Source organism: Diabrotica virgifera, chromosome 5 (assembly GCF_917563875.1).
Source record: "Diabrotica virgifera virgifera chromosome 5, PGI_DIABVI_V3a".
In the NCBI taxonomy this organism is placed as follows: Eukaryota; Metazoa; Arthropoda; class Insecta; order Coleoptera; family Chrysomelidae; genus Diabrotica; species Diabrotica virgifera.
In genome coordinates this window covers 66,827,499-66,854,961 of record NC_065447.1, presented here as the reverse complement: position 1 = coordinate 66,854,961, position 27,463 = coordinate 66,827,499, and the positions used below count along the sequence as shown (strand labels likewise).

General features: G+C 31.9%; 1 protein-coding gene across 1 annotated transcript; it reads left to right on the top strand.

Moving 5' to 3' along the window:
- Positions 1-1,960: 1,960 nt before the first annotated feature.
- On the top strand, positions 1,961-19,107 carry LOC126885378 (THAP domain-containing protein 2-like). Its single transcript, XM_050651938.1, has 4 exons — positions 1,961-2,040; positions 2,148-2,331; positions 5,441-5,467; positions 18,227-19,107. The coding sequence occupies exons 1-4, from the start codon at positions 1,961-1,963 to the stop codon at positions 18,320-18,322; spliced, it is 387 nt and encodes a 128-aa protein (XP_050507895.1). The 3' UTR covers positions 18,323-19,107.
- Positions 19,108-27,463: the final 8,356 nt, after the last annotated feature.

Sequence of the window (27,463 nt, the reverse complement as noted above, 5' to 3'; positions counted from 1 at the left end):
CATTTTCTCCGGCTAACCCGGATTTTCGATAACCCGGATCGGCCCCGGTCCCGATTAATCTGAGTTATCGAGGTTCCACTGTATATCTTTTGTATACATTCATCACAGCACAGCAAGGCACATTTTTACGTGTACAATAAAATAACTGGAACAGAAAACTCCTTACACAGCATAAAGCCATATCTTAGTGACCCTCAAGTCGAATTCCTTTCTTATCTTGTCGGCAAAAAGACGATGAAGAAAGAGGATTGATGACATATTGACAAAGGACGATCACGCAAGTAGCCTGGGATTAAAATTCTGAAGGATAAAAAATCGTTCTATATTATGTTGTAACGGAAGTGGCAAAAATTAAAACTTACCTCATTTTTGCGAGTTTCTCTACAAACATTTTATTTAAAAAACTGACGTCAGCTGCCATTGCAACGACAAAACTAAGAATGAATGAAATCTGGGCCTCTGGATACTTTATACCCTATTGCCAGACTAATTAAAACTGCTTGGTAATAAAAACATTCTTAGTAAGTGAGCTATGTTTATAATACTCAACGGATTTCAACCTAGTCTAGATGTAGACGGAATTACCCGTGTTGAGCTGCCCCCCCCCCCACTTGCAAAAATTAAAAAACAAATAGCCCTGATTTATGAGCTTTCATATTCCGCAAATTAAAATTTTTGAGCTCGTTACACTGAGCAGGAATTTAATATTTTAGTAGGGGGGGCTGAGTCAGCCCCCCCCACTACTTAAAAATAGGGATATTGAATCGATTTTTGCGGCAGAATTACGAGCTATTTATGAACTCTTGCAATCATATAGTTTCAATTTTTGAGCTCATCCCCTTCACCCCCAAACAACCCTTTAATTTATTTAACTTAAGAGAAACATGCTGAGAAAAATTAAAATATATCGAATCGCGGATATAATTTGTATAGGTTTTATATTCTAAGAATAAACTCTTAAATCAAGCGCATTTCGATTATTGAGCTGCAACCCCTTCGCAAGAAAACCACCCCTTCTTCCCGGCTTAAAAGAGAGTTGTACTTAAAATGCATTCAATTAATTATTTGGCGACTACAAATCATTTAATAATTTATGAGTTTTCAAAATACGCGCATTTAGATCATTAAATTGCAATTCCTTTTATATAGTGCAGTCACTGAAGGTAAAAATAAACTATTACCTTCAATTTCGGTGAACCGTCATCGATTTTTACGAAAATTCTTGAGTGGTTAAAGGAAACCTCAAGAAACAAAGGTGACATGGTGCCACCTTGCGCCTTTACCCTGAGGGTGGATGCCACCCCTTCTCGGGGGTGAAAATTATTTTATCAAAAATAACTTCACAAATCGATAGAAGGACAAATTATAAGCAAAATTTGTTATATAAAGTTATTACAATAAGTCAATACTTTTTGAGTTATGAAAGATTAAAGATTTTAATTTATTCGTGAAAAAAATGCATGTTTTAAAGCGGTATTTCATAAATGACTGAAAAACTGTAAGTCTTTGCAAAAAAGTTAATAGAAGATAAATTCGTATAGCTTATATTCTAAGAATTAACTCTTAAATCACGCGCATTTCGATTAAGGAGCTAGAACCCCTTAGCAAGACAACCACCCCATCTTCCCGGATTAAGAAATAATTTTACTTAAAATGAATTAGATTAATTATTTGGCGACTACATATCGTTTAATAATTTATAAGCTCGCAAAATACACGCATTTCAATTATTGAATTGCAATTATCTTTCTATAGTGCAGTCACTGAAAGTAAAAATCCAGTGATATGGGAGGGAGGGGATATGACATGTGGTGTGGTAGATGGGATCACTTCGGCCATGTTGTGCGTCTCATTGACACTATTGACAGCTCTTGTTGTTTGGTTTAGTTGTGAACTTAAAAAATATATTTTATAAATTGTTTTGAACTTATTTTTGCAGTGATTTTATAGTGACAATAGTATGCCGTCGTGTGCGTTCCCGTCGTGTAATTATAACGCTCGAATGAATAAAGAAAACTTAACCAAAATCTCCTTACATTGGTTAGTATCTAAGCATAAACAGTGGACAGGGCGGTATTCCTTCCATTTTAGTGATAATGCATGTAAAAATAACAGGTAATTTTTTAACTTGGTTTATATGATTGTAGTTTTCCTAAAGATGTTAAAAGGAGAAAGGCCTGGATACAGTTCGTAAATAAAGAGAACTGGGAACCAAGCAAAGGAAGCAGATTATGTACAAAACATTTTGCTGAGAGGGATGTAGATCGGACTTCCTTAGCTTATCCTATTCGTTTGCGAGAAAATGCAATCCCTACAATTGGTGAATCTCAGGTAACATAAATAAATTATTAAAATAATATGTGTACATATTTGCGGTCAGTTTATTTTGTAATTAACAGTGAATTCAACTTAAAAACACGATTGCAGTGTTCCTCAGTATTCATTCCTATTATACTCTACACTCAACATAATGATGTAAACTAACTAATGCCAAATCACACATTTTGTTAATTTAACGTTTGTATTAAACGTAATATTTTTTAATGTTTAAGTGACTGTAAAATTAAATAAATAAACAAAATGCAGTATATATTCTGTACATAGAATGTACATTGTTATACAAAATATTCCGACCACCTCATAATTTCCAAAACTCAGTTTTTATAAAATAAATTCACCTACTTACACTAGGTTCGCTTTCAAGATGCAGTAGCAATAAACAAACCAAGACACGTTAAATGCTACTAGGAACACTCCCGAATCATAATTTACAATGTATAAACTTTGGAAATCATGATTTGGGATTTACAATGTATGTACATTGTAAATTATGATTCGGTTGTGCTCCTAGTGGCATTTAACGTGTCTTGGTTTGTTTATTTCTACTGCATCTTCAAAGCAAACCTAGGTAGTTTGCAGTTTTTATTTAATTAAAAAATGTTATCTGTTAGTGTATAATAAATTGTAGTGTCCTATAAATTAAAGTAAAAACAAAATTAGAAATTTTAATATAGATTAATAATTTTTAAAACGCTGTGTGATTATCGGAGGCCAGATTTTTTATGAAAAAAAGGTAAAAACAAATCGGTAGTTAGCATCAAATTTTAACGAATGCATACAGATGAAACATAATTTTGAGTCGTCTTTAACTTATAAGATGTCTTAGTGGCAAAACTTAGTGGTTACTTTGGCAAAACACTCGTGTAAATGATTTTAATTTAACGTTTTAGAACTATGGGATCAAATGACAAAATGAATTGTTTTCCTCGAGTTATCGTCCATCTTTGAAATTTTGAGCGCCCTCTGTCGGAATTTAATTTTGCGAATAGGTAATAGGTGTGTAGGAGCAGATTTCAACTAGTTTCTTGATAAACTTGTTATAATTTTGTATATTATGTACTAAGTTTTATAAAATACTAATTTTATAAAAAAATATCCTATCAAGGTTCAATTTTTTTAATATTTTTTAGGAATAACTCATGTATGAATTCTTTATTAAGCACTTATACAATCTAAACTTACCTTTGGCCTTTTAGGATAGTGTGGAATACGAAATAATTACTTGCATTCTATAAACATTATTGAGAAGTGGCTAAATAGAATTATTTATGAGACAAATTTAAGATATTCCAGCAAGCTGTTATATAACGAAAGTCAATTTTGAACTGTACGTAAATTATTCTGTCACAAAGCTCTTATACATGCATATAGAGGAAAAAAAATAATATTAGACTTTAGCAATAGCCCATCAAACCAGGTACACAAGGACTATTGCAATTTTACCTAAACGTACAGTAGAGTCCCGCTAATCTAAACTTTAGTAATCCGAAAATCCGCTTAATCCGAAAGAGAATTTGGCAATAGCTTTAGAGAGCAATCAAATTTTTGTCTTGAAAAACGGTGTTTGATCCTACGTCTCAGATGAATGTGTTTTTTATTAAAGGCTTCATTACTTCCTTCTTATTATCATAGGCTCTTATTGCGTTCAAAAAACGAAAGTACTGTACTTAATGATAGGCATCGTGTTATTTTTTCTTAAAAGGGTGTTTTAAGAAAATCTGTATAATCCGAAAAATTCGGTAATCCGAAATGGGTTCGGTCCCAATTATTTCGGATTACCGGGACTCCACTGTAATAAATCCATACTCAAGAGATATGTTGGTTACATAGGGCCCAGAATACATATCTAATTGTCTACAGGAGAATTTAAAATAAATTAAAAATTATAAAAAACATATACATAAATATGAAATCAAACAATGGATTGGAAACAGAACAACACAATTCTATGAAAAACCGATTAATGGACAACCTCAATAAATAATAAATATCTAAAATATTACCAAATACTACATTTCTTCAATTTATTTTAATTAATGTCTAAAACACATTTATGTCACATGCAATATTAAAATTAATCTATTTAATTGTTTATAATGTAATAATGTATTGCACATAATATGTAATTAAGTGCGTATACGTTACTGTTTGTTTATATTTTTTTTTTGTTTATATGTATAATATATACAGTGAGGACATTTGAGTTTACATAAATTCATTATCTCGAGAATGGGCAAATTTGAAGAGAAATCCTCAGACAGGTCGTAATAATTAATGATTTTTTTAAATGAGAGTAGGGGTTGTGTGAAAGCTCATTTGAAATGTTATTTAATTCTCTATTCAGTACTATAAACCATAACCAAATTATTTATACAGGGTGGCCAAAAAAATTTTTTTAAATAAAATAATTGATCAAAAAGAAGAATGTATGTAATTTATTTAATTCGAAATACATTTTACTGTTGTCTGAAAACAAGAAAAAATGTTTATTTGATAAATAAATATTGTTTTTCGCTTAAATTGTCTGCCTCTTAGCAGTCTGAACATTTATAATTTAAGCGAAAAGCAATGTTTATTTTCCAAATTAACATTTTTTTTCTGTTCTCTGACAGCAGTAAAATGTATTTTGCATTAAATAAATTACATACATTCTTCTTTTTGTCTCAATTAATTTAATTCAAAATTTTGTTTGCCACCCTGTGTAAATAATTAGGTTATTTTTATATTACTCAATAGAGAATTAAATAACCTTTCAAACGAGCTACCACACAACCCCTACTCTCATTTAAAAAAATTATCGATTCCATCATCACGCCCAGATGGATGACGTCACCAGTATTTTATATGCCAGAAAGTCCTAATTTAAAAATAAAAATCAACCTGTATTTCTCTTCAGAATTGCCCATTCTCGAGATAATGAATTTATGCAAACTCAAATGTCCTTCACTAAATATTCATATATTTGGTTTATTGTTTGTATGGTTTTATGTTTATTTAATACTTATTCAGTATGCTTTTTGATTTCTTGTAAATCTATATTACATATTTTATTATTATCTCTTTGATATTGTGATACCTAGCGTTTGTTTTTTTCTTTTAGGTGCTACAAATGCAGGAGAATGCAAAAGTGAGGATATTATCTAATATATGTATCCAATCGCCAGGGAACGTAACTTCCGAAGTAGCACAAGATGTTCATAGTACATCACGTCAGTTAACTCCTAGGAAGCGGAAGATGTATAAAGAATTAGGTCGTTCGCAGAAAATTAGTAGTGAAAGAAAACGAAGATTAAGGAATCTTCGTCGAAGACTACAAAGAAGTGAGAAACAAGTAGCTAGCATGAAGAATGTAATTGATAAACTCAAGAAAACAAGGTTGGTTCAAGAAGAAACATTGGATCTTCTTGAAAAATTAGGAGCACCTAAAGAATTTGTTATAAGGCAATTCAAAAAAGTGGAAAAAAAGCGCTACCTAAGCAGTATTCAGAGCTGGTTCGTCCACATAAGTAGGAATAACAATTTTTAATTTTCTTGTTTTTGTAAAGAATATTTTAATTCATTTTCTTTTCAATATTATGGGACACCCCGTATATACGAGTAGGCCAATACCTAATTCAGTGAGTATGTATTAATTTTTATCATTATTTTCAAGTAAAAACCTTAAAGTTTTTTGTATGTAATTACCTGCCTACTCGCCTCATTTTAAAAAGACAATTCGCCAACCAACTCTCTTGGTTAACAGTCACTTACAATCATTCCGAAAAGTGTATAGAAACTCAATATAGTCCTCGCGAGTGATTTATACTTTATACTACTCAGCAATAGCAGTACGAAAAATAGCAGGCCTGCTCCAGCTTGTGCATCGAGAAATGACAAGGTAGGAAATCTTTTTATTACAATTTACTTTAAGGTCTGGTTTTTTTACTGTTATTTTTTTATTCTATTTTTAAATTCACCCTATGCTAAACAGTCCACTAATAAAGCTCACTGAGTTAGTAATCTCCTCCAAGATGATTTATTGGTCCTTCGAGCCGGATAGATCCATTTTCTATATTTTTTTCTTGCATTTTTCATTTTTCTAAGAGGGTAATATAGTCGGGGAAAGTTTCTTTTAAACCTGAATTGTTTGATTTTATTGTCATACTTTGCTAATTTACAAAGATCAGAATCAAATTCAGGTTATTTAACCGCATTTCCTTTGACTTTATTTTTTGTTATTCTTTAACATAAGGCGATAAAATATTCTTTACCAAATTAAAATCACGTATCAATTAGTAAATTGGTTTTTTGTTTGTGCCGATCGTTAGTGATACCTATACCTCAGTTAATGTTGTTTTTTAAGTAAAAAAGGAACACATTAATGTAAAAGTAATTATTATTAAATTGTCGACGTCGGCCAATAGACAAATTTTGTTATAATAATTATTATACAGGTTGACTCTATTATAGATGAAACTGTGTGTTTATTTTACACAGTAATTTTTATTTAAAGGGTTTATGTTTTATAATTATTTTTTGTCTATAAATATTCAAATAGCAGAGGACATAGTTTTCTATTTTATTAGCACAAAGTTCGGTTGTATTTTATTAATTTTCGTGTGGTGAACCTATTTTATTTCCTAACGCTAATTTCATATTTTTCTAAATTTATTAATTCTACATTTAAATTTACAAAATGGCAGATAAAATTAAAAAATATCAATCTTTAAGACAAGTTGAAGTGCAACAAATGACTGAAATTCATGCTGTTGCTTTAAAGGTAGCTGCTGACGATAAGAATTTTTACCCGGTTTTGGAAGTTATGTATGAAGGATTGGAAAAAATTCGTGACAATTTTTATGATCTTCATAATAAAATAATTATGTTAGTTTCTGAGCAAGATAATGAGGACGCGCTATTTAAAGTCGAAGATGATTGCCGTAGTAATTTTGACAAATTATATTATAAAATTAAATTAACATACGTGCAAGCCTTTAGAAAATCTTCAACATCAAGTCAGCAAACTACATCAACTTCACAGTCTCAAAATCCTTTACCTATAAATTATTTTAATTTACCGAAACCGGAATTGCCATCTTTCAGTGGAAAAATAACTGAATTTAGAAGTTTTATAGATCAGTTTGATGCTCGCGTTCATACTCTTACTTACTTACAGCCAATTGACAAATTTAATTTGTTACTATCGTGTTTAAAGGGTGCAGCGCGCGATGCTGTGGATCATATTGACATCACAGCAAACAATTATCCAATTGCCTATGATCTGCTTTGTGAAAGGTTTAATAATGTTAGGGTAATCGCTGCCAATTTATGGAATAACCTTGAAAGTTCACCACAACTGACTTCAGAAGATCCAAAAGAACTACGCAAGTTGTTAGATACATTTTCGAAAAATGTGGCATCTCTAAATAAGCTAGGACTACCCACAGTACATTGGGATTTTATACTTGTTCAAATGATTTTAAAACGATTAACTGTTTCTTTAGTAACACGTTTTGAGCTTTTTCATAATAATTCAACCATCCCAAGCTATAAAAAACTGATTGATTTTTTAAATCAAAGTTGTCTCGCTTTAGATAATATTGATTTTCACACTAAACCAAAATCTAACTTTTCTAAAAAACCTAATTCTTCCAAATCTACATCATTGCTTGCTCAAACAGAACCTGAACCAAAATGTTCTATCTGTAAAACTAATGATACCCATGCCATTTATAAATGCTCCGTTTTTTTGGCAAAATCTCCTGTAGATCGATTTCAATTAATAAAAAAGAACAAGATGTGTATTAACTGTCTTGGATCACATCGTTCTAGCCTATGCAAATCTACATGGACTTGTCACTCGTGCCATAAAAAACATCATACACTCCTTTGCTTCTCCTCTTCTAAGAAAGAAGAGAATGTTCAAGATTCGGCGGCATCCACTTTAAATTCAACGACTGGATCATCCGTTTCTGTGTGTTTTTCTTCCGCTGATAAAAGTACTTTGCTTTCCACTGCATGTATTGAGGTGCTTGATTGTCACGGTAACTACCAACCTGTTAGGTGTCTGTTAGATTCGGGAAGCATGACGTCCGTCATCTGTCAAAAGACCCTTAGGCGTTTAGGTTTACGTCCCATGAAAACTTCAGCTAACATCCAAGGATTAGGTTCTATGCAGTCGACCACTAATTTAGGTGGGGTTACCATTTCTTTTAAACCAGTACGTAAATCTTCTCCTATTTTGACAACCGATGCGTTAGTCTTGACAAAAATATGTGAGGATCAGCCTTTATGTAATTTAGAAGTTAATACTTGGCCCCATATTGCTAATTTAAAGTTAGCAGATGATAACTTCTTTCGTAGAGGATCCATCGACATTCTTTTAGGAGCTGATGTATTCTCTACAATTCTTTTGGATGGACGTATTTACGGCAATCAAGATCAACCTGATGCAATTAATACTATATTTGGCTATGTGCTTATGGGAAAAGTAAATATTTCAAAGGCACCTACTCTTACTTCTTTATTTTGCCAAGTTGAAGATACGGTTTCTTTGGATCAGCAAATAAAGAAATTCTGGGAATTAGAAGCAGTCCCTGAAGTTTTTTGCTTAGCTCCTGATGACGCTAAAGTGGAAAATATGTTTATGAATACTTATAAGCGTGAACAATCAGGACGCTTTGTAGTAGATCTACCTTTTAAGGAAGAAAATCCTGTCTTTCCTAATATTAGATCACTTGCTCTTAGTAGGTTTTATTCATTAGAAAGAAGGCTTCAAAAATCTCCTGAACTTTATGACCAATACCGCACCTTTATGAAGGAATTTGTTGAGCTCGGTCACATGGAACCTGTCCCATTGAATAACTTCGATTCACCTTATGTTTACTGTTTATCGCATCATTGTGTTTTAAGACCTGAAAGTCTAACAAGTAAATTAAGGGTCGTTTTTAATGGTTCCGGGCATCTTCCAAATCAACCTTCACTCAATGACAAATTATTCACTGGTCCTAAGCTTCAGACTGACATCTGTACAATTTTGATTAATTTTCGATTGCATGGTTATGTAATTACGGCCGATATTTCTAAAATGTATAGGCAAATTTTAATTAATCCTACTCAAACAGATTATCAAAGAGTACTTTGGCGTTCTAATAATTCTGAACCTGTTCGAGATCTTCGTATCAACAGAGTCGCTTATGGTCTCTCTTGTTCTCCTTATCTTGCTATTAGATGTCTACATCAGTTGGCTAATGATGACGGGGATTCGTTTCCTCTAGCAGCCGAGGCACTTAAAACTGGAACCTACGTTGATGATATCGTTTCTTCCTGTCCTAGTTTCGAAAATGCCTTAGCACTAAGAGACGAACTTATTGCCTTACTTGCCAAAGGAGGTTTTGAGTTGAAAAAATGGTCCAGTAATGTACCCGATTTATTGAAAGGATTAGCTGTATCAGATTTAGCAATAAAACCTCTTACATTTAATGATGATATTTCGTCCAAAACACTTAAAGTATTAGGGTTGGAATGGGACGCTTCTTCGGATACATTTGCTTTTAAAGTTCAAGTTTTAGACTCTTCTTGTACAAAACGTCATCTTTTGTCCAATTTAGCAAAAATATTTGATCCTCTTGGATTTTTATCTCCAATAACATTTCTAATTAAACACCTTATTCAAAGAATATGGACTCAAAAGATTGGTTGGGATGATGCTCCATCAAAAGAAATTATCCGTTTGTGGAAAAAATACATTGATGATGTAGCATATTTGAGTAAATTAAATTTACCTCGTCGTTTATTAATTGACGATATTTTACGCTTAGAAGTTCACTGTTTTGGTGACGCTAGCGAGAAAGGTTACTGCGCTGTCTTGTACTTTCGATGCTTATCACCTTCAGGCCAACCTTTTGTTTCTTTTGTTATAGCTAAATCTAAGGTCGCACCCATTAATAAGGGACTTACTATTCCCAGATTAGAATTGTCTGCTGCGGTTTTAGTGGCTCGACTAGTCTCCTTTGTTTCTTCTGTTATTAAAGATAAAGTAGAAATCAAGGAAATATACTGTTATTCTGATTCTGCTGTTACATTACGTTGGTTACAATCTTCCCCTCATCAGTGGAAAACTTTTGTGAGCAATAGAGTAGCTTATGTGCAGGAACGAGTAACTTCTTCATGTTGGCACTATGTTCCTTCTGAAGAAAATCCTGCTGACATTGGTTCAAGGGGTTGCTTACCCTCTGAGTTAATTAACTGTTCCAAATGGTGGGCGGGGCCAACCTTCTTACAATCTGATCCGCTAACGTTCTTTGAACTTAATTCAAAGGAGTCTACTAATGTAAATTTGGAAGTGCGGACTGTCGCATTGATTGCTGAAATTCCCAATAATTTTTTAGATATTTTATTGGATCGTCATTCGTCTTTAAATAGGTGTGTTCGATGTTTGTGTTACATTATTCGTTTTTTCCATTATGTAACCAAAAACCGATATGGTAATCTGGAAATAGGTTGTTTAAGTTTATTGGAGCAACATAACTCCTTACTGGTTTTTGTTAAACGAACACAGCAGATCTTTTTTAATACTTTAATAAATTTTATCCAAGATAAACAGCTGCTTCCAAAAAATTTAAGAAAGCTTTCACCTTTTATCGATGCAAAGGGAATTCTACGTGTAGGTAGTCGCCTAGCTAATGCGCCCATTTCGTATGATCGCAAATTTCCGGCATTACTTCCTAACAGTTGTAAATTAACTGATATGATTATTGAATCTACTCATCTGCAATATCTACACGCCGGGCTTCAAACTGTTCAATACCTAATTTCTCAGCGTTTTTGGATTATATCTTCCAAACGAGCCATTCGTAGAGTACTGTCTAAATGTGTTAAATGTTTTAAGGTGAATCCTTTGTCCCCAGTTCCGTTAATGGGAAATCTACCGCTAGCTCGAATATCTCAACTAAAACCTTTCAGTAATGTTGGAGTTGATTTTGCGGGCCCTTTTCTTATAAGAGCTTCCAAACTTCGAAAGTCTCAAACTCTTCATCAAAGGGCTAAATGGAATTCTCCGTCTCCAAACGTCCAACTAGGTACCTTAGTGGTAATCCGCCAAAATAATATTCCCCCGCTACCATGGCCTTTGGGCCGTATAATTGAGGTTCATCCTGGATCTGATGGTATAGTTAGAGTGGCCACAGTGAAAACTAATAGTGGTATATATAAACGCTCTATAGTAAAATTATGTCCTTTGCCTTTTGAGCCGTAACAATACTGCGTATTGTGGTGGGCGGTTGTGGTTCGTCCACATAAGTAGGAATAACAATTTTTAATTTTCTTGTTTTTGTAAAGAATATTTTAATTCATTTTCTTTTCAATATTATGGGACACCCCGTATATACGAGTAGGCCAATACCTAATTCAGTGAGTATGTATTAATTTTTATCATTATTTTCAAGTAAAAACCTTAAAGTTTTTTGTATGTAATTACCTGCCTACTCGCCTCATTTTAAAAAGACAATTCGCCAACCAACTCTCTTGGTTAACAGTCACTTACAATCATTCCGAAAAGTGTATAGAAACTCAATATAGTCCTCGCGAGTGATTTATACTTTATACTACTCAGCAATAGCAGTACGAAAAATAGCAGGCCTGCTCCAGCTTGTGCATCGAGAAATGACAAGGTAGGAAATCTTTTTATTACAATTTACTTTAAGGTCTGGTTTTTTTACTGTTATTTTTTTATTCTATTTTTAAATTCACCCTATGCTAAACAGTCCACTAATAAAGCTCACTGAGTTAGTAATCTCCTCCAAGATGATTTAAGAGCAATTGCGAACATTTGCTCTGACACTACATTATTACTCACCTGCAGCGTATAAATATGTTAGGCGAACATTTGATACATGTTTACCTCATCCTAGAACTCTAAGTAGATGGTATACAGCCATTGATGGTGAACCCGGTTTTACGAAGGAATCCTTTGACGCCTTAAGACTAAAAGTCAACTCATCGAATGACAAAGTAATATGTGGTCTGATATTTGATGAAATGTCTATCCGGCAACAGGAAGAATGGGTTCCAGGCAAAAAATGTTATGGGTATGTTGACTTAGGTACTGGTGTACAGGAACAGGTGTTAGCCAAAAATGTCCTTGTATTTATGGTTAACTGTATTAATGGTGCCTGGAAAATGCCTGTAGGATATTTTTTGATAGCTGGCTGCACTGGAGAACAAAAAAAAAGTTTTGTCCTGGAGTGTCTGCGGAAGTGCCATGAAGTAGGTGTAGATGTTGTAAGTGTTACTTTTGACGGGGCTCCAGTTAATCTCACGATGGCTAAGCTATTAGGATGTAATTTGAATCATTCATCCCTACAAACTTTTTTTAAACATCCTTGTACAGACAAAGATGTAGTTATAGTTTTAGATCCTAGTCATATGATTAAGTTAGTTCGTAACACTTTAGGTAATAAATCTAGTTTTGTAGATGACAAGAATAGAGTTATTGAATGGAGGTATTTTAAGGAGTTGCATTATCTCCAACAGAGTGAATCTTTTCATTTAGCCAATAAATTAAATGCCCAACATGTTTATTTTCGCAGACAAAAAATGAAAGTGTCACTGGCTACTCAGGTATTAAGCGAAAGTGTTGCAGTAGCTTTAGACTTTTGCAATAAAGAGTTAGGTTTATCACAATTTTCTGGAGTTGAAGCAACTGTTAGATTTGTAACAATCATGAACAAATTGTTTGATATACTTAATTCCAGAAGTTTGTTGCAGCATGGCTTTAAAAAGCCTTTAAGTTTAAATAACTATGATAACACTCTAAATTTTTTAAATGAAGCAGACAAATATATTAGTGAGTTAAAAGCAGCTCGAGGTCAGGACCTACTAATGTTAGATACAGATTGTTTTACTGGATTTCTTGGATTAAAAGTATGCATATCCAGTATAAAAGTTCTTTTTAACCAGTTAGTTGTTCCTTCTACTTTAAAGTATTTACCATTTTACAAGGTATCACAAGACCATATAGAATTATTTTTTAGTTCAGTTCGAGCACAAGGCGGTTACAATAATAACCCAAGTGCTAGACATTTTCAGTCAGCTTATAAAAAAATTTTGGTACATGTTGAACTGAAAAATAAATTTAGTGGTAACTGCTTTCCTTTGGAAGATTTAACTATTTTAAAATGCAATCCCACTGATCACATTAATATCACTTCCAGAGATTATAGGTTGAGTGGTAGTTGTACTACTGACGTGCCAGTAGATATAAGTGATCATGATCACAGCTATATTAATCCGTTTTCTGTTTATTCAAAAAGCATAATTACATATATAGCTGGTTATGTTGTGTTTTACTTACAAAAAAGAATAGTCTGTAATGAATGTTTAAGTGCCTTGTAAGTGTCACTCGGAACAACTTTTTATTTTCATTTATTGATAAAAAAAATAAAAAAGGATTGCAATATCCATCTGAGAGTGTGATCGATATTTGCTTTATGGCTGAGAAAATTTTAAAAGAGGTCCCTTCTCCAACTCGTATGAATACCGACGAGTTAGTTACAAACGTTTTGCGGAGGTACATAAACAACGACATCTTTTTAAATTTACTTAGTCATAGCATGGATCAACAATTCTCAGATAATCACAGAATGCTCCTAATAAAGGCTGTAGCTAGTCGCTATATTGATATTAGGATGTTCTATATGTGCAGGACTAGGACTCACAAATCCCGCACCACGAGACCTCTTATTAATAAAGTAGTATTATTTAGTGGGCACTAAATAATTTGTTGTGGTCAATACAATTTACTATTTTATTTGGCAGTTCCGGTCTGTTGAGGGATATTCCAAACCATTTTTTTTTATTTATAAATGAAAAAAAGTATAGATTTTTTCTTGTACTAATTAATGCATTAGAACATTCGGCACAAACTATTTTTAGTTTCAATGAGTGAACAAAATGACCTGCTCTATATATGCAATCATAATGCCTACTTCATTAAAAGCTGGATCTTGCGATAAGATTTTTAAAATCTCTTGAAGATTTATTTATGTGCACGATGGGATTACATTTTAAAATGGACACTTTCTAATAATATGCAGTTGCCTCTAAAGTTATCACTTAGTTCAACATGAACTAATAACTTTTTGTAAGCTGAAATGAACTGGCGAGCTGTCGTGTCATAATTAAGCCACCTTCTGATCTAATACTTTCAAAAAATAGCTCTATATGATCCTGGGAGAACTTATAGAATGGTAAAAAAGTTAATATGCCAGAAGTTACAAATGATTTGTATAAAAGATAAACTTTTTATGTATACTTTAAGACCTGAAAATCCTGTGTGACGAAGAGTGTCTAACAAAAGAGCACCACCAACATTAGTTTTTAACGCACTAAGGTATTTTTCAGTGGACTGTAGAAAACTACTTATTTCTGAATAATTTTGAATACTTTCTTTTATAACTAAACTGTAATAAATTTCTAGATTTAAGGACGTCAAATAAATTATTCATTATCATAACAAATCTAGTTGTGGTTTCAACTTACGTCAATTGCTATAACTGCAGTTCCTCTGAACAAAAGACCAAAGCGGATGCAACGCTTTAGTTAAATACATGAGTATCAAGACGAACTGTTTTTTTTTTTGGTTATAAAAAGCTATATACTGACATCTTAATTTATTAGCAAGATGAAATGATTCTTTTTCTTGCAAATTTGCGAAATAAGTTCTTGTAGGTAATTCCACAATATAACTTCATTGTTATCATCGAACATGATACACATCCCTTCTAAGGTATTATACGAACTAATTTGAACATATGGCAAGGATCCAAAAACAGTACATCATCACCATTTGAAGGATGCTTGAAGCTCGTTTTTAAATTTTTATGGTTTAGGTTACAGCCAAGATGAGCTGCCATTGTGAAATTTACTTGGCGGCCGTTCACAAGTTATACTCACTACCTTTATGTCAATGTTATGGCATTTGTGTAGGCACTGTTGGACTAAACCTTTTGTTTTTTGCTCTCCTGTAATTCCTTCTATTAAAAAATATCCAACTGGGACCTTGAAATGGTCATTGATACAGTTCAGCAAGAAAACAAAGGCGTTAGTGGCCTCTTGAGATCCTGTTCCCCTATCGATATAACCATAGAATATGTCTCTTTCAGCAACCCATTCCTCATGTCGGATAGAAATTTTATCTATAATAATTAAACTGCATAATTTATCAGGATCTAACAATGCTTTTGTTCCCAAAGCTCTAAAAGACTGCAGTAAAGCCAGGTTTACCATCAATACTTTGATACCATCTGTTCCATGTTCTTGGGTGCAACAAGCAAGTTTAAAAAACTGTCCTTACATAATTATATGCAGCAAGTGAATAATAATGTAGGGTCAAAGCAAATACTTTAAATTGCTCCGAATATTATCGAGGTAGTGATTGATTTTTAAATTTTCTATTGCCTTAGAATAATTTCTTCTGGTCCATCTATTTTTGAAATAATATCCAGAACTTCTTCCTCTGAATAATTATGTTTCCTAAGTTCCGAAACAATATTCTTCATGACTGCTAGTCTCTCTTCGTAGCAGTTTTTTATATCGAGGAAAATTTTCTTCTTCTTCGGCTACTGATTAATCTGCTGCGATTTAATTGTACCATTATAGTTCTTCCATTATATTATACTTTGAATTACTTTTTATACTAGGTCTCTTTTTTTACTCAGAGAAACTAGTATCGCAAAATTAAGCCGTTTGTTCATAGAAACCACAATAGGTTGTAAACGAGGATAAACGGTACGGCATGTTGTTGATACCTTGTTTACCATAAATTTAGACGTTTATCATTTTCAGTGACAGTCACATTAGTGCATTTATTGTATTTATTAGTTTATTTGGATTTATTGTTTCATTTGGATTTTCATATTATTTAAACTTTTAGTTTTTGTAGGTCATTGTTTTTATTTTCAAACATAATAGTTAGAACGATTAACTGTTGCTCTTTTAATTTTATTACTTCCGGAAGTATTTATTTTTACGCTAGTAAGACAACTAATATTTTCTAACTTATAAATTGTCATTACATTGAGAGATATCAATGATATTACGTATCGACTTACTTACTGTTTTCATTTAAATTGTTTAAAAATCATTTGTGTTCATCACATCAATCAATTCTTTAAAAATCAGAATCATCACGTTTGTGCAAAGATATAATGGAACAACTATAATTTCCGTTTTCTTGGTGTAACATCAATATTCATATCGTCGCCTTAGTACTACATATAACTTGATAACTTCAAAATTGATGTTTTTTAGATAACTAGTTCACAAGATGTATTTTATTTTCTTCCATATTGCGTAAAAACTTGATAACTCTCTCTAAACGAGTTATAAGTATTTATTTATGATTGACCGAGGTTGATAAAACTCAAATGCCCCTAATATTCAGTGCTAAAACTTGACAAGATAAGTTGTCAAGTTATTGTTTAATCGGAATAATCGTTAATGCAACATACACTGAAAGCTACAACTAGCTAACTCGAGTTATCTAGTTGTAGCACGTGTTTTTCTGAAACCATTGAGCTTACCGCGTAATTGCTATCTCTTTATTCGGTTCATGTTAATGCAAAAATTCGAGAATTGTTAGCAGATCTGGCAACCCCCATGGCAGAGGGCTCATTTTCACCAAAATAAATCTTAAAAATCAGTTTTTTTACAAAGTTCACTAAGATGCAACTTGGCACGACATGCGACATTACCAAATGTTAACATTATGGTAGTGCTAAAAGTTGATAACTTTAATTTTCCGTTATTTTCCATATTGGAAAACAAATTTGCACCGTACTCCTAAATAGATCAGTAGCCAAAAAGTTAAGGAACAGTATTTTAGAGCTGCAGAGAAATCCCGTATTTACCAACATCATGGTAGCAGCACAAATATCTTTAAAATCTTTAAACCCGTTTATCTCAAAACTACTAATTTCGAGTTATCAAGTTATAGTATTAAGCTTAGGTGGTTATAGTTATGGTAGTTATAGGTGGTTTATGTATATGGTATGGTTTATGTTTATTAGTATATGGTAGTTATGATAATTATGGTGGTTTAGGTAGTTATAGTATTAAGTTTAGGTTTAGGTTATAGTATTAAGGCGACGATATGTGAAATGGATTCTGTAGATTCAGTCGATGTACTGGGTATATCTTAATATGGAAGTTCAATTTGGTTCTATAACATATTTTTTCTATGCTCATACTTTAATATAGGTTCACTACCTTTATCATAATAAGCTTCATTATGATGCAGATTTTCATGACGATGCAGATTTTTAACTAATAGAATCGCGATATGGCATTAGCGATGAAGGTGGCACACGCGCAGTGACCAATGGCGAGTGAAATACATACGCTTTGACAGTTCTTAATATGTAAACAAGCTGACTAATTTAAAAATTAAATATTTTTAAGAAAATGTCTGAAGACGATAGGGATATTAAAAATTTATCCTCCAAATTCATTTTAATAATTGTAATATTGAAAATATAAATGTGTCAACAAAATAATTAATTAAACCATACAACTACTTATTTTGTTTGCGTTACAAAATTAATAAATTTGAATATATTTTTTGTTGTAAATGATCATAGAAAAAATCGTGTATACAACTTTCATTTAATTATTATCATTATGAAGCTCGTATGCTATAAGAAAATCGCCGCTAGGCGGCTCGTTTCGTATCCGTCATACTCGCTTCATAGTGACCATCATTAAATGCTCGTTGCATAATATACTAACATGTCGTAAAAAAGCAAAAATGTTATTTTCTATAAATTCATATAAAATCTACAATGAAAATATTAAGGTAACTTTTTCGAGATTTTCAATGCTGTCATTTTGTAAACTTTACACTCTTTAGGTAAGACCGATTCTGGAATATGCTGGTGGAACGTGGTATCTTGATTTGATTCGAGACAAAACTTTGTTGGAAAGCGTTCAAAGAAAATCCACTTGAATTTCATTGGAACTGAGAAGACCCCCCTATGCAGAGAGACTTAAGTATGACCAACCTAACTTCTTTTGAACTTTACCGACAACGTGGAGACTTAATTATCACATTTAAAAGATTAAAATTCAATTTCGGAAATCTCAACCAAATGTTTACCATAAATCAAGATGAATGCCTCAGAGGTTACCAGTTTAAACTTAAAAAAGAGAACTTCTCTACAAGATCAAGACAGAACTTTCCACTAAATAGATTTTTCGAGAGCTGGAATAACCTTAGTGATAACATTGTCTCGGCCTCTTCTACCAACACGTTTAAAAGTAAAGTGGACCATTTTCTATAACAGTCGAAATATTGTTTTTTATTTCAACCGAATTTTATTTTTTTTTGGTTTTTTTTTTTATTATCTACTAGTAAGTTACTTATAGTCCGTCCGCTATAACTTTTTCCATGCGTTACGATTCATTTTCAATCAAGTTAAGTCAAAACAGAAAGTGAAACGTACGCCGATGTGTGTAGTATATATAGTATACGGTATACAAAATGTATATACACATCGACGTTCGTTTCAATTTATGTTTTGACTTAATTTGATTGAAAATGAATCGTACCGCATGGGAAAACTTATAACGGACGGACTATATATAATTTCATTGTTTGTGTGCATAATAGGGACTTGCCCCTCCGTCCTTGCTTATGAATAATAATAAAAAAGAACATGTACTTTGTACGCAACTAACAAGTTATACTTCTGTTATTCTGATTTCAACGAAATAAATATACTTTAAACAGTTTATTTGTATTTTATTTAAATATTAAACTAATTTTAATACTTACTACTTTCAAAAATTTTGTATTAAAACAATACCAAAAATTAAAAAAAGGAATATGAATCTTCCGGATTTGAATCCGGGACCTCTCGATCTGTAGTCGAATGCTCTACCAATCACCCATAATCGCTTTATTTACATGATTTCTCGCACATAATTACAAATCACGGTGACAAATAGATCAAGTGAAGTATAAATATAAAAATGTTTTAATAATACCTACTTATTATCTTACTCCCGAGGAAGACAGATCCAAAAACATAAAAATTATAATAAATATAACTAAAAACACTAATATGTTATTTTCATATCTTACTTCTGCTGATACATACATAACTTGAAAGATTTAACAACTAACTCCATACTGTATGTGTGAGCATGCGCGTGGCATAATAAAAATTCCCTCTCAATCGCACCTAAAGAAGTATAACTTCAAAAAACCTCTTTGAAGTCGGAAGTGGAAAACTGGTTCTTAAATTCAAGACTAGTTTTGAATCTTAAAAAAATACTAAAGGCGTATTGTACACCTGACAGTATTTAACTAAATGAACATCTGATACCATAGGCAGGGGGCCGTGGCCCCCCTGGCTTTTCGGCTGCTGTTAGCTATATATGGTTATCCAGAGCACACAAAATATAATGTGCAACATCTTCACGTCTGGCCCCCCTGAAAATTTTTATATGGGCGCCCGTGTCTGATACCCTTCTCTGAGTATGTCAAATGCTTAGGGGTTTGGATTGATCAAAACTTATATTTCACATATTCTTTATTTTAGTTTAATAAATTGTATTATTATGTTATTATTATTATTAAAAGTGTACTTGAAAAGTACTAAAAATTAAACTAATTTTATTTCAAATAACTTATTAATCTAACTCGATGCGTATTCCCAAATAAAATCGTAAATACATATTGAATTAATTTGAATCCGGACCTGCCCGCCGCCATATTGTGCGTCTCACCAAGTGGTCCCATTTAGTAAATACAGGCAGGATTGCTCGGGTCCTATCCACTCCCTCCCATATCACTGTAAAAATCATATATGATCTTTGATTTCGGTGAACCTCCATTCATTTTCACAAAAATTGGTGAGTGGATAGAGGATACCTCAAGAAACAAAAGTAACATGGTACCAACTTGTGGTTTTAGCCTGGGGTAGATGTTTGCTTTATTAAAAATAACTCCACAAATCGATAGAGGGACAAATTCTAAGCAAAATTGGTTATATAAAGTTTTTACAAAAAAGTTTTCATCACTAAAATTGAAGCTAAAAAAAATGTAATAAATTCCTTACTTGAAAATAGGCTATTGATTATGTATTAAAGAAAGGAACTACAACGTTAACTATAAAAACTTACAGTATATTTTTTTTTCACAAAAATTAAAATATTTGATATTTAATAACTCAAAAAGTATTGATTTATTTTAATAACGTTATATAACAAATTTTGCTCTATCGATTTGTGGAGTTGTTTTTAATAAAACAATTTTCACCCCCGAGAATGGGTGACATCTACCCCAGGCTAAAACCGCAAGTTGGTACCATGTTACTTTTGTTTCTTGAGGTATCCTCTATCCACTCACCAATTTTTGCGAAAATGAATGGAGGTTCACCGAAATCGAAGATCATAGATGATTTTTACCTTCAGTGACAGCACTATAGAAAGATAATTGCAATTCAATAATTGAAATGCGTGTATTTTGCGAACTTATAAATTATTAAACGATATGTAGTCGCCAAATAATTAATCTAATTCATTTTAAGTAAAATTATTTCTTAATCGGGGAAGATGGGGTGGTTGCCTTGCGAAGGGGTTCTAGCTCCATAATCGAAATGCGCGTGATTTAAGAGTTTATTCTTAGAATATATGCTATACGAATTAATCTTCTATTAACTTTTTTGTAAAAACTTAGTTTTTCAGTCATTTATGAAATACCGCTTTAAAAGATGCATTTTTTTCACAAATAAATTAAAATCTTTAATCTTTCATAACTCAAAAAGTATTGACTTATTTTAATAACTTTATATAGGTAACACATTTTGCTTATAATTTGTCCTTATATCGATTTGTGAAGTTATTTTTGATAAAATAATTAATTGAATGCATTTTAAGTACCACTCTCTCTTAAGCCGGGAAGAAGGGGTGGTTTTCTTGCGAAAGGGTGGCAGTTCAATAATCGAAATGCGCGTGATTTAAGAGTTTATTCTTAGAGTATAAAACCTATACAAATTATATCCGCGATTCGATATATTTTAATTTTTCTAAGCATGTTTCTCTTGAGTTAAATCAATTAAAGGGTTGTTTTGGGGGTGAAGGGGATGAGCTCAAAAATCGAAACTATATGATTTCAAGAGCTCATAAATAGCTCGTAATTCTGCTGCAAAAATCGATTTAATATCCCTATTTTTAAGTAATGGGGGGGGGCTGACTCAGCCCCCCCCACTAAAATATTAAATTCCTGCTCAGTGTAACGAGCTCAAAAATTTTAATTTGCGGAATATGAAAGCTCATAAATAGCTCATAAATCAGGGCTTTTGTTTTTTAATTTTTGCAAGTGGGGGGGGGGCAGCTCAACACGGGTGACGGAATTAAATTACATGGGGAAACTTGAAGTAGGCCGCAGTCAGAGGCAATGAAGACACTCTGAGATATTGTAGATACAGCACAATCAACATTTTACGAGCTAGAAAAATTAAACGCTATTATTTCTGGAAATAAACTTGTTGACATGAATAGTTTTGTTTTCAACCAATAATATATTTGATAAAAATAATAAATTTAAAGATAAAACCCATAACTAAATTAAAATTCATGGTGACGTTTCAATTATTACTTTAATCATCGTCAGAATAATAAGCTTCTTGAGCGGATGCTTTTAAATAATTTTAAAGGAACAAACATAATTAATGAAAACGTAAAAAATGACATTGACAATCATTGGGTTAAGTTAATAATTTCAAACACGCCATGTCTTGTTGCGTGTTTAAGGGTGGCTTCAAAAGAAATATGGATAATGCCTCCTTGATGCTGAGTTCTGTTGGAGAACTTGCATGACCAATGATTGATAAGTCCTTACGACTAATAGGGTGGTCAGAATCAGTCATATGAAGCAGTCAAAATTTAAAGATCTACTGACATTAGCTGCCAAAGAATGTCTATTCAGTTTTGACGGAAAAGTGTATAGACAAATAGATGGCGTTGCAATGGGCTCTCCTTTAGGACCAGTTTTCGCGAACACTTTTCTATGTCACCATGAGAAAACATGGTTAGCTGACTGTCCAATTGATTTTAAGCCACTTCTTTATAGACGATACGTGGATGATATTTTTCTCATCTTCAAACATACCGATCACATTCAACATTTTTTAGATTATCTCAACCAGAAACACCACAATATGAAATTTACTACTGAAATTGAAATCAATGGAAATCTGCCCTTAGGAATTAACATATTCAGATCACCTTCAGGTTTTTCCACTTCAATATACAGAAAACCAACCTTCACCGGCCTGTATATAAACGCAGATAGCTTCATTCCCAACAAATACAAAACAAGTTTAATCAATATACTTGTTCACCGCGCTTTCACTATCTGTTCAACCTGGCAATTCCTACATGAAGAATTAGAAAACATAAAGATGATCTTAAGTAAAAATGATTTTTCGTTGAACTTCTTAGAAAGATACATCAGACGTTTTTTCAATAACAAATTCGAACCAAACAACAAAGTAGAAGAAATCAAAGAAAAGATCTATATCAAACTTCCATATACTGGTTACCACAGCTTACAAATCCGACGCAACATCCGTAGAATAATTAAAAAAGCATTTCCCTCTATAGAATTAAGATTTGCTTTCACGACTTTGGAAAGGATAGGATCTCGTTTCCATGTGAAAGACATGATTCCTAGTGATCTCGCATCTAACATTATATACCAATTCAAATGTAGTAGCTGTGCAGCTACGTACGTCGGAAAGACTCGACGTCACTTTAATGTCAGATGTTGCGAACACTTAGGTATCACTCCTCACTTAGGAAGACGATCAAGAACAGTTCCAAATTCAGCAGTATTCCAACATATGACTGTTTCTGACCACCCTATTAGTCGTAAGGACTTCTCAATCATTGGTCATGCAAGTTCTCCAACAGAACTCAGCATCAAGGAGGCATTATCCATATTTCTTTTGAAGCCACCCTTAAACACGCAACAAGACATGGCGTGTTTGAAATGATTAACTTAACCCAATGATTGTCAATGTCATTTTTTACGTTTTCATTAATTATGTTTGTTCCTTTAAAATTATTTAAAAGCATCCGCTCAAGAAGCTTATTATTCTGACGATGATTAAAGTAATAATTGAAACATCACCATGAATTTTAATTTAGTTATGGGTTTTATCTTTAAATTTATTATTTTTATCAAGTTTAAGGGTGTGTCCTTATCTACATAAATAATATATTTTGTGTGATAAATTAAAGTGGCGAAAGCAACTTTGTCTAACTCTTCTAGATTTTCCTTAATTTAGTTATGGAGTTTGAGCTACTTAATTATGCCACAAGACGGTTAATTGCCTAAAATTTTGTTGACGAAAAACAAATGGCCAAGTTGGGATTTTAAAAATAGACATACCTAATAGTCATTCTTCTGCAGGTAGGTATAAAGACATAATTAATTAATTAATAATCTTGACTGACATCAACGTGAAAACATAATGATTGGGCGGAATAATTCTAAAGAGATTCAAATACGAAAAGGACTAAGACCGCATTTTGTCAACACTAATATTTAATATCTAAATATTCGTTCGTTTTCAATAAAGCATTGGATAGTGTTCAATGTGGTATCAAAATTAATGGCGTCAATATTGATAATTTGAGATACGCGGATGAAACGGTGTTTAATTGCAAATCTGGACCTCGGAGGTAAACTACACTATGTCGACATGGTCTTTTTTTGAATAATTTTCTTTAATCCACTTACTTTATTACCTAGTTGGATTATACAAATTGTTTATATATTATCATTAAAATATAGTCATATTGTCTTTCAACTAATTATGTGATATATCAGATTTTTGTTAACATCCTAAGTGCTCTAATCTTTATTGCAAACAGACGCTAAACACAGTTGCTCGAAATGACATAGTGTAGTTTACCTCCGAGGTCCAGAAATATTTACGAAGAACTTCAACATATGATTAATAGGATTACCACAACGTGTGATGACTATGAACTGAAGCTAAACACCACAAAGACAAAAATGATTGTTGTCAGTAAAACTCCAATACAACCAGAAGTGGTAACAGCTCATGGAGAACAACTGGGGAGAACCAGTAGTATCACTTTTCTTGGTTATAATCGAGAACTGGGACATAAGCAAGGCAATTAGAATACGTAGAAGGCCAGAGCTGTATTTTTTGTAAGACGAAGAAAATCTTATGTGGAAACAATAACACTTTAAGACTGAAAATTAGGTTAGTAAAATGTTAATGTGTTCTCTATTCTTTTATATGGTGTTAAAGGTTGTACTTTAATGGATACACTTCTCAAAAAACTGGAAGTCTTTGAAATCTCGATGTGTCGAATAATCTTACAAATAAGTTGGGTAGATAGAGTTCGTAACGAGGTTGTTTTATAGCGGATGGGGAAAGTTACGGAAGTGGTCAGAACAGTTATAATACAGGGTGCGCCAAACCTCTGGTTTTCTTTGATTACGGCTAAACTATGGGATATACAAAAAATGTTTTTAACAAAACTAATGTATGTCAAAACCGTCTATAATCTAAAATTATTTTTGATTATACAGGGTGAGTCAGAACGACGGTACGAACCAAAGTTGTATTTTTTTAAAGTATAAGGTCTTAAGTTAATAATTTTGGAAATATTTATTATTTTTATTGAGAAAAATGGTAATATTTGTAGGGCTGTGGATTATGTTTTTAAGTTAATAAAAATTTAAGTGGTAGGTCAAAGTTTTTATAATATAGTATCATTTTTAAATAATTTAATATCTTTTACTTATAGCCATAAAATATACAGTGTGATCACTATTTGCAAATACAAAATTTTCTCATTTTTTTTAAATGGGACACCCTGTATATTAGTATTGCATTTTGTAGTAAATATTACAACCTTTCTTTTGGTATAAGGTTGTATGTACATAGCATGTTTGGTTTTGTAAATATTTAAAAAAGAACTATAGATTTTAAGTTTCGCGGATATTTTATATCCGCGGATAATTTTAATTAAATTTTTTTGCAAAAAAAATTATAATCTGATTTTAGAAACATGCACTAAAATATCAAAGATGAAAATAAAAACGTAATTAAAGGTTAAAATAAAACGTATGCAAGTGGAACTTAATTGAATTTAATAACTTTAAAATTATGTTACAAACAATATTTTACCATACTAATAAGTAATTAATATGGATAAATTAATTATTAAATTAAACAGCCAATTTTAAAATCTACCCTAGAAATTTTTCTACCCTAGTAACTTTATTGTACCCAATTTTGATAGTTAAATTGTATTTCCGAGTAAGATCAGTTAATAACTTTTTAATTTACCTACATCTTGAGAACGTATAAAGTATGCTTTGAAACAAATGAACGTTATAGAAGTATTTATTATGAAGTAAATAGTATCTATGTAGTCGTGTCACAAAAGCTGGTAATAATTTCTAATGGTTTCGCCCAAAACAAATGTTATATCCACCAATTGTTCGGTTGAAAAATTAAAATTTAAAATATAAAAAATTGTTACAAAAACTTCAACTACAAAAGTATTACCAGCTTTTGTGACACCAGTTAAGACTATTTATATTAATAAATAATTTGGCTGATACATTTAACATTCATTTGTTTCAAATACTTTATAATTATGTTCTCAAGATGTAAGTAAATTTAAAAGGTAAATTAAAAAGTTTAACTGATCTTACTCGTAAATACAATATAACTAACAATTAATTTGGTACAAGAAAGTTGCTGTGGTAGAAAAATTACTAGGTTAGATATCAAATTTGGTTGTTTATTTAATTTAGTAACTAATTTATGCATTCATTAGTATGGTAAAATATTTTTTGTAAAATTATTTTAAGTTATTAAAATCAATTGAATTGTACTAGTATACAGTTTATTTTAATCTTTAATTACGTTTTTACGTTCATATTTGATATTTTAATGTATGTTTCTAAAACAAGATTATAATTATTTAAAAAAAATTTTTTTTTAATAAAAAATCCGCAAAAACGTAACATTTATAGTTTTTTTTAAATATCTACAAAACGAAACATGCTAGGTACATACAACTTTATACCAAAAGAAAGGTTGTAATATTTACTACAGGGTGTCCCATTAAAACAAATGAGAAAATTTTGTATTTGCAAATAGTGATCACACTGTATATTTTATGGATATATGTCAAATATGTTAATTTATTTAAAAATAACAGTATACTAAAAAACTTTGACATGTCATTAAAAGTTTTATTACCTTGAAAGCCTAATTCACAGCCCTTTGAATATTACCATTTTTCTCAATAAAAGTGTAAATATTTCGAAAATTGTTAACTTTAGGCCTATAACACCTTATATAAATTCTTAATATTTTTAAAAAATATATTCAAAAATGATTTAATATATAGGGTGTTCCATTTAAAAAAAACACAACTTTGGTTCATACCGTCGTTCTGACTCACCCTGTATAATCTAAAATAATTTTAGATTATAGACGGCTTCGATATACATTAATTTTGTTAAAAACATTTTTTTGTATATCCCATAATTTAGCCGTAATCAAAGAAAACCAGAGGTTTGGCGCACCCTGTATTTTGGCCATGTAATGCGTTACCCAGAGAGGTATAATATTAGACCTGGATCCCGCGTACCAAAAAAAGTTGATTAATATATAGCCAGCTGAAAATTTGTAAATAGCTTAACGGTGTCTAGTCGGACAAACTTTTATGCATGGGAACACTGGAACAGGGGAAGTTTTAATTATGGAACAGGTTAAAAATTTGGAACGTCAGACTACGAAAACGTTCCATGTATTTTGTCAGACAGAACTTCCAATTGATTTGTTACTGAGCGGAAGAAGAGGTCCACGTCGAAGAAAAACGTCATGGCTTAGAAACCTGAAGGAATGGTTTAGCCGATCCTTTGCATCCATTTTCTGAGCTGTCATTACAAAAATTAGTGTAGCCACTTTGATAGCCAAAGCATATGGTATAGGAAAAAGACTAATCACGTAGAATCGATTGTGTATTCTCATTATTCTTATCAGAATATTTGTCAGCCTACCACATGGAGGTTTGGAAG

Excerpts from the sequence above, each read along its gene's own strand:
- LOC126885378 (XM_050651938.1), top strand. The coding sequence starts at position 1,961 with ATGCCGTCGTGTGCGTTCCCGTCGTGTAATTATAACGCTCGAATGAAT. Across the intron at positions 2,041-2,147 it reads ACCAAAATCTCCTTACATTG|TTTTCCTAAAGATGTTAAAA; the intron begins GTTAGTATCTAA and ends ATATGATTGTAG. Across the intron at positions 5,468-18,226 it reads AAATGCAGGAGAATGCAAAA|GTAAGACCGATTCTGGAATA; the intron begins GTGAGGATATTA and ends TACACTCTTTAG.